General features: G+C 44.0%; 1 protein-coding gene across 2 annotated transcripts in view; it reads right to left on the reverse strand.

Annotated features, from left to right (window-relative positions):
- CMC1 (C-X9-C motif containing 1) overlaps positions 1–2338 on the reverse strand; it is a 40730-nt gene extending 38392 nt beyond the window's left edge. Inside the window, exon 1 of one of the 2 annotated variants that reach the window (XM_014248676.2) lies at positions 2251–2338. In XM_014248676.2, the coding sequence (XP_014104151.2) occupies positions 2251–2275 (25 nt within the window). In that variant the 5' untranslated portion in view covers positions 2276–2338. Of the gene's footprint in view, positions 1–1789; positions 2048–2250 lie in introns of those variants that run through there. The other variant, XM_088053976.1, reaches the window with a different exon arrangement.
- Positions 2339–8409: the final 6071 nt, after the last annotated feature.

An 8409-nucleotide genomic window follows, 5' to 3' on the forward strand; every position in this document is an offset into this window, starting at 1 on the left:
CCACTCAAGGAGCAGCTGAGGTCACTTGTTTGTTCAGCCTGGAGACTCACTGCAGACTGCAGCTTTCTCACAAGGGGAAAAACAGAAGCTTTAAGCTGAGTTAGGGAAAGCTTTTTAAGTTGGATATTAGGAAAAGGTTTTTCACCCAGATGGTGGCTGGGCACTGGAACAGGCTCTCCAGGGAAGTTCTCATGACACCAAGCCTGACACAGCTCAAGAAGTATCTGGACAACACACTGAGGCACATGGTGCAATTGCTGGGGAAGTCATGTGCAGGGCCAAGAACTGGACTTGAGGATCCGTGTGGGTCTGTTCCAACTCAGGATAGTCTGTGATTTTATGAACATAAAATCTTGTGAACATGTTTTCTGCTGGTTTATTTATTTGATCACCTAATGACACAACCACAGTTTCTTCCCAAACTGTGGCTATCAAAGATCTCCTCCCATACAAATCACGACATAATTCACAAGTTCTACAATCCGAGATTCAAAGAACTACTTGATATTCACTCCTTACTGCCTTTTCAAAGCCATGAGAATGCTTGTGTCTTTTGTGACCCTAAAATGAAGTATCAGTCATGGTAACAATTTACAGAACTGTGATCCTCCCTTTTTTTTCTCATATATGAGCCAAGAAGCAAACCTACCACACCACAGAATTTGGGTTAACACCTCACTAATACAAAAAGGGCAGCTCACACTTCTTGAAGCTATTGTTCCAGTTTCTCTACTACCTTACTTAGACATCTCCACTTTTAGATCATTCTGAGGTTTTCAACAGAGCTGTATAAGCCAGAAACTGATGGCGAGCTGGGGGAGGGAAGCAAAAGATAGTGGATAACAAGGCAGTAGATTTAGAGAGGTGTCAGTAAGCAATGCCACAGCTCAGGAGATGAATCTCAGTATTGGTGTCACATAGCAGGTACCCAAAGTACCCCCCCCAGCAGTCCTACCACAGCTAACATACAACCACAGTATGGCTTGGGAGGGACAGATAATGTCATTATATATATAAATAGGGAAGCAGAATGCTGATGACTTCAGTGTTTGGTGCCATGCTTTTTGCTCTGCACTGAAATCACAACAGGTTGAATCTACTGGGAGTAGCTCACTTGGTTAGAGCATGCTGCTAACAACACCAAGGTTGTGGGTTTGATCCCATTATGCACCATTTATTTAAGAGTCAAACTCGATGATCCCTGTGGGTCCCTTACAACTCAGAATATTCTGTGAATCTGTGAATTAACGAATGTAATAACTAGGCTTTTTCCCAAAGGACAACTGGGAAGCGATACTACGCTGTAGATGAACATCCACCACTTGAAATGCCTCCGTAAGTTTTATAACATTGCATTAATTGAGTAACAGATCAATGCTTAGAGGATACAATTAATAAACGCAGAACTTGACTACTCTATGAACACCTTGTTTGCAAGGCCTGTCCAGGACAGGTTTCCATGAGAAACCGAGAGCCTGGCCTTGACCAGCATCCTTTGGCTTTTGGAGAAGCAGCCACAGGCGGCAGGGACTGAGGTGCACAGCCACGACCACTGCAGGTCCCCACCATCTACGGGAGACTCAACACCTTGCATTAGCTGAAGGGAATGAATGGCCTTTTAAGCCTAAGGCGCCTGACTCGGGAACTCTGGGCACAATGAGCAAACACTACATGGGTATAAAGGCCAGGGACTTTCATTCACTCCTGTGGACACATGTCTATAACCATTCGGACAAGATCTCAGTAGCACGAAGCCGAGGACCACGTAAACTTGGTGCTTTGCCTTTACCTTTGTTACACAGCCGGAGAGGCACCTAGACGCCCGGGAGCTGCCTTCGCCCCGCGTCCTGCCGCTGGAGGTCACGGCGGCGGCAGCGGGGCGGCAAGGAGGGAAGGAGGGAGGAGGTGGCGGCGGGAGTCCCTGAGGGCGGCGGGGATGTCCCAGTCCGCCGGGAACCCCGCGGAGGCCGGGCCGGAGCCCTCCGGGGTGACCCTCCCCAGCACCCACCGGCAGTGCGCAGCAACCCAGGCCACCGCCTTCTCCGGCGAGTGTGAGGGGCCAGCGGAAAGCCACGGGGGGTTCCCACAGGAAGCCCTGGTGAGGCGAGCGGCGGTGGGGGAGAGGAGGGCGGGGGTGAGGTGAGTATGCGTGGGGGGCGCTCCGCAGCCCCGTCGTCCTCCCTTCTTCCCTTCCTTCTTTCTTGTTTTCTTTCCCTCCCTCCCACTCGCCCGCCCGTCGGCCGCCCCTACCTGCGGCGCCGGGGTGAGGCTCCATCTGCGGCCTCACGCAGCGGCGGCAGCTGCGCACACCGTGCGCCGCCACTTGCCCGGCCCTGCGGCGCAGGCGCGGGGCAGCCCGGCCGCTCCTCCCGCTCCTCCCCGCGTCGGGCGGAGACCGGGGCCGGGAGCGCTGAGGGCGAGGGTGTCCTGCGTGTGGGCACGTGGGCACTGCGGCGGCCCTGAGGCACCTGCGCTGAGCCGCCACCGAGCCGTCACAGCGGTGAGCGGCGCCGAGGGACCGTGGGTGGGCTCATGCTCTGTGAGTCACCGAGGGATCACAAAATCACAGAATGGGTCAGGTTGAAAAGGACCGCAGTGGGTCATCTGGTTCAACCTACCTGCGCAAACAGGGTCATCCTAGAGGACTGTGTCCAGGTCGTTCTGGAGTATCTCTAGTGGGGGACACTCCACACGCTCTCTGGGCCGCCTGTTCCAGTGCGTGGTCACCTGCATAGTAAAGAAGTTCTTCCTCATGTTCAGGTGGAAGTTCCTGTGCATCAGTTTTTGCCTGTTGCCCCTTGTCCTATTCGGCACCACTGAGTGGAGCCTGGCTCCATCCTCTTGGCACCCCCACTTTAGATATTTGTATGCATTGATCAGGTCCTCTGACAGATGTTTCTTCTCTCTTCTCGAGACTGAACAGGCCCAGCTCCTTCAGCCTTTCCTCATAAGAGAGATGCTCCAGTCCCCCACTCATCCTCATTGCCCTCGACTGGATCCACCCCAGGAGCTCCGTGTCTCTCTTGTAGTGAGGAGCTCAGAACTAGGCTCCCTACAGGCCTGGGTGCTGAGCACCAGGTTCCTGGGGAACCTCAGGGAAGCTTGTGTGTGTGTCTTTGTGTGTGCAGCCTCTGATGGGGACTGGTGTCACATCCTCCAGCCCTTGGAGTGCCCGAGGCTTCCACAGCAAGGACTTGAAGTGGCAAATGAGAGTTTCATTGGTGGCTGTTTTCATCGATAAATTGGTTTCTGACCATAAAAAGGCTTCCCAGTCAGTGAGCAAGAGGTCCTTTCTCATGCTTCAGTGTTGCTGGGATCACATTCCTGTGACAGTGGTGCAGTTGATGGAGGAATCAGGAAATCTAGTGTCCCACCTGCAACTCTTATTTAGGAGTCTGCAATATATTTAAATGACTACCCTTTAGTTATTACTTGCATGAGGCAAGAGTAACCACTTCGGGACACAAAACATGGAGTAAAAAATTTTAAAGGTGATAAATTGCCAGAAGTTGTCATACATTTGAAAACACAAGAACATGATTCCTTAGAAATTAAGAGAAATGAGAAGCAAGGAGACATATCTGAAACTTGGGACTTGTAACAGATACAAACCAGAATTTTCAAAAAGTCTACCCTCTTTCCCTGTCTTTAACATTTTAGACTGATAAGTGATATGAAAAATCAGTCATTTTATGCAATACACAGCCTCTTACAGGAGACTGCAAAAATTCTTCCAAATGTAGCATTTCCTCTGTTACCTGGCATTGTTGCTTTCTGTTCAGTGGAAGGTGAGTTTTAAACATTACATTCTCAGGGAAGTGAGAAGCCCAGGAGCCTTCCCCAAATACCAGATAGACCTTGTATGCCTCTGGAAGATAATAAGCAGTCTAGAAAATTCAGTAGAAGGAATAATGCCATGTTATTTATTACTGAAATAGTTTTCCATCAAAGTTTCAAGTGCAGTTTTTCCCCAGATTGACATTATTTCCCTCATATGAAATTTTTGGCTCTTTATTCAGAAATACATTGTTTCAACTAAGAGCCAAGTTCTTCGTGTTGATACATTCACAGAAATTAGTAGAGCGTGATGCAGGCAAAATCTTCCACACGAATGCTTTTGGCCTTACTGATCTAGAGCATTTCTGCTTTATACCATTAAGTGCCTTTATGCTTTTTTTTTTTTTTAACCACAAGTTTGATCTCTTTCCTTAGAGTAAAATTTGACTATTACAATTGTTTTCTGTAATTTTAAACTATACCACTTCAGTTAATGTTTATAAACTGTCTTGAGAATTTTAATTGAACAAAGCCATGCAAATGCAACATGTTAATTTTTTTCTTTTGTCTTTTTTTAATTAGGGATTTTGGCTATGCCACTTCTGCAATGAATGTAAGAGTGTTAATTAAAAAAAAAAAAGTTACCAGCCAATCTGCAGAGTTCTCACATAAGCTGAAAAGAGAAAATACAAGAAAACACATGATACAAAGAGGAGCTTTCAGCATGACAGCCAAAAAAAGGGGAATGTATGCTTTCAGAGTAAGTTGAGGTTTTTTTAAATGGCATTATTTAAGTTAGTAATTTTTGCTGCTTGTAAACTCTTGGCTATTGATGTTTATATATGCCCTGCAAATCTTGAACTCTGAAGATTTCTTTTACTGATGAAGATCTTTGAACTTACATGTCAGCTTCATATGTTGTATTAATTTGATCAGTTTCAGGCCAGAACTTTGCTGCTTCTTTCATGGAAAGAGTGCATGCAAAAATAAATGTCCATTAGCTTTGTAGCTTGGAGAAATTGTCCTCTGCTGCGCTGCTTCTTACAGTAGCAGGTCTGGAAAGCAGAAGCAGGACTTTCTGGTAGTTTTATTTCCAAGTCTAACAGACAAGAATGATGAATGCTGAGAAGTGCAAAAGGGAGTGAGATGCAACTTGAGGAAATAAGAACAAATACAAAGGAAAAAAATTTGATAGAACAACTTTGTACTGGAGATTTAATGGTCAGAAATAGTTCTTGAGGAAGGGCATATGCAGCTGTGAGTCTGATAACAGTTTCATGCTATTTGGGACTAGTAGAAATTATCAGAAATGAGAAAGTATCAGAGAAATTGCCAGATAAGCAAATGAGGCTGACATTATGTAGAGCAGGAATGGCATAAGACTGTTTAGTGTAGAAACTGTCCACAAAGGGCTTTAGATTAGGATAAATATCTTGTGTCTGACTTGGGAGCCAGTGCAGTGATCCCAGGAAGTGGCACAATGGCTGACTCAATGACACAGGAAAATTATTTTCTTACAGCAGCTTGAATGAATAGAAGCAGAACAGTTTTCACCACCAGAAAAAAGGAAGTTACTGTGTGAGAGATGTGAAGTGTTAAGTGCCATATCAAGAATTTTAGTAACACAAGTAAAAAAACAAAACACTTCATAAATACATGGTCTTCATGCTTTTATATGGGGTCCTGATGTTAATAAAATCATTGACTTATATAGAGAAAAGATAAATTTACTTCCTTCATTAATGTGGAAGTGCCTGTGAAAATGAACTCAATCTTGTAGGAGCATCCAAGGGTATAAAGGGATGGTTTCATTTTAAAAAAAATTAAAAAAAAAAAAAAAGTGCAAAGTGGGTCTTAAACATGAGGTCTAACTTTTTTCTTATCCCAAGAGAAGGTTTTGAAATGACATTTGGAGTATGCAATTTGTGTTTAGTCAGATCTTTTTTAGTATGAATCTTGCACAGCTTGGGCAGCCCTCTGAAGTTGTGCTGAAACGTGTTGGGGCTTTTGCCATGCAGCACTTTGATACAAGTTTGTACTGTATGCTTCATTTAACTGAGACACTTATCCAGCAAACTTGCTTAATTGGGACATCTCCTGGGGTACTGGTGTAAGACCAGTACTACTTAATACACACAACTGCTGCTTAACAGGGCCCTATTAGAACAGTGGCTACTGTTTAGTGCCCCTGGTCATCTGGTGCTACTTATGTCATCTCTCTGACACAGTTTCATGGAACTTGTCTATAAAAAGAAAACGCTCCCTGCAATTAATTCCATGAGGGTAAAATACTGGGTGCAGTAGTGGAAATAGACTGATGCTAGTGGTCACTGGTTGTTACAGTGGAGAAGATCTGATAACTTCCATTATAGTCTTAAAGGATGCTTGAGAGAATGTTTTTCTTAAAAAATTTTAAAAACCCTATATAGTCAGTAGTGTTGAGTTACAGTAATTTCTGTGTTTTTAAGGTTCATATTGTCATTTGGTTAGCTAATTGCCTATTTTCCAAAGTGTGAACATATTTTCACACATCAACCAAGACAGTGTTAACAAAGAAACTATAGATAGCAATAGAGATTAATTATCTATCCCATGAGTCTCCACACCTTATTCTTACCAGATAAAGAGAGCCTGTCTGTCTGTACACAGGTGTGATTTATTTTTTTTTAAACAATAGCCTTGGTCAAATGGGTTCAAAGGCTTATTTTCAAATGGCACTTCTTTGAAATGTTTGTCCACTGTTGATGTTTTTGATCTTGATTCATGAAATATAACTTCCAGTAAAGGGTTGTGATTCTTTGCTAAGCTTCCCCATGTGAAATACATTCATTCATAGGTGTGAGATGTGGGGGAGCTTTAAATGAGAATATTTAGAATTAAAGAAACATTTCCTTCTTTTCTGGAGGGAATGTACTCTTACAGAAGTCACGGCAAAGTTGTTGAGGGCCTTATTTGAAATTGCCATCTGAGATTTTCTCTGACTTGAGAGATCTTCCAGAAGAGGGAAAAACATGAAGGAGGAGTTTTAGTGTCTTTCGGTTATACAAGTTTCAGCATTTTGTATTTATTTCCCCACAGAACTAAACACATCCATGTATCTGTTTAAGGAGAGGAGGTCTTTACAGCATAATCTGTTACTGTAGGAAGAAACATTAGGAATACTGAACTATTTCTGCTGTGTCTTGTGAGCCTCTAATTCTGCCTGTTCTGGATATTAGTGGATGCTAGTATGTTGCAGACCTCTGAACCTGCAGCCTGTCAAGCCTCACAGAAGTGGCATGAGACTTCTGCAGTGTTTTCACAGTGAAGGCAGTGGCACTGCATTGCCTTGGCCTCTCTCTTGCTCTCAAAGAACAACTGACACATTGCTGTGTGGCAAGTTCTGTGGTGGCAGTGCCTGTCTCGAGTCCTGTGGACTGTTTCTTACCATTACACCAAGAATGAAACCTTTCCCTTCATGGGATTGGCCTTTCCACTCAAGTTTCAGGGCTGTTGGTACCATCTAATCAAGGTGACTACCAAAACTTGCTGTCTCTAGCGAGATGTCACTGAAGTTGTTTATAGGGAGCTGGCCATCTGCTCAAGTAGAAGAATTACATTTAAAAATAATTATTTTTGCCAATCACTACTAGATCTGATTGGCAAAGTGAAAAACAGTTCCATTCCTTTTCTTAAGTCTGCATACAAGAGCACACTCTTTCACTGATTTTTGTTTCCTAAGAATTCCTCTTTTGTATCAACAGATCCAGATGTATCACAAAGTTATAAACTCTATAGCAGGTGTAGATCACTTGACTGTCATTAAGATTTTTAAATCTTATTAGTTCAGTAGTGAAAAATGAAGGGAAGGTCTACCATCAAAGCAAAGCAGACTGTAACCTTTCATTGTGTTATAAATGCAAAGGCAGATTTGGGTTAAATAAAAACAATTTATTATAAAACAATTTCTATAAAAAAATAAACAATGAGGGAAAACCACAATAAAACAAACAGCGCAGCGCTGGGTGGACAGGGGTCTATACCCAAAGGTATAGGTGTTCCCAAATCCACGCAGGAGGGTAAACTGTCCGGGGTTTTTATAGGGATTTTTAGCCTTGAGGCCAAATTCCAGGCAGGCACCATTCATCAACAATCCTTGATTGTCGTATGAATTGATTTCCTGGCATTGGAGAATAGAGTCGAATGGACGTCCGGACCGAGTCTCCTCATATGTAAAGAAATTCTGAGTGGCTCTTGTGGTTCAGGCCATCCGGATGGGATGGCTGGATCCGGGTTGGAGCCGATGGATATTTCGGCTGGATTTTTCCTTTTGTTTACTTGATGGCTTCCCCCAACGGTAGCCCGCAAGGCGAGGTGTTCGGGTCTGGTGATGAATATCTCGTCGGTGCCTCTCCGTTTTGGCTTGATGTTTCGTGTCCTGCCTATTCTTCCCCGTTGATGGTCACCGAGCCTGTCCTTGTCAGTTTGAGGAGTTTTTTTTTTTTTTTTTCCTGTCAGCTTGATGGGCCGCGTCCTGTCTATTCTTTTGTTGATGGGCGCCGGCTAGGATCGTTATCCTTTGAGTGGGAATTCGTGGCTAGATCTGGGAAGGGCTTGTGTGTCATACTGTACTTTATATTTTATATCATTATT

The sequence above is a fragment of the Pseudopodoces humilis genome, chromosome 1, assembly GCF_049639895.1.
Source record: "Pseudopodoces humilis isolate 2021_Gansu_Grassland_sample_001 chromosome 1, ASM4963989v1, whole genome shotgun sequence".
NCBI lineage: Eukaryota > Metazoa > Chordata > Aves > Passeriformes > Paridae > Pseudopodoces > Pseudopodoces humilis.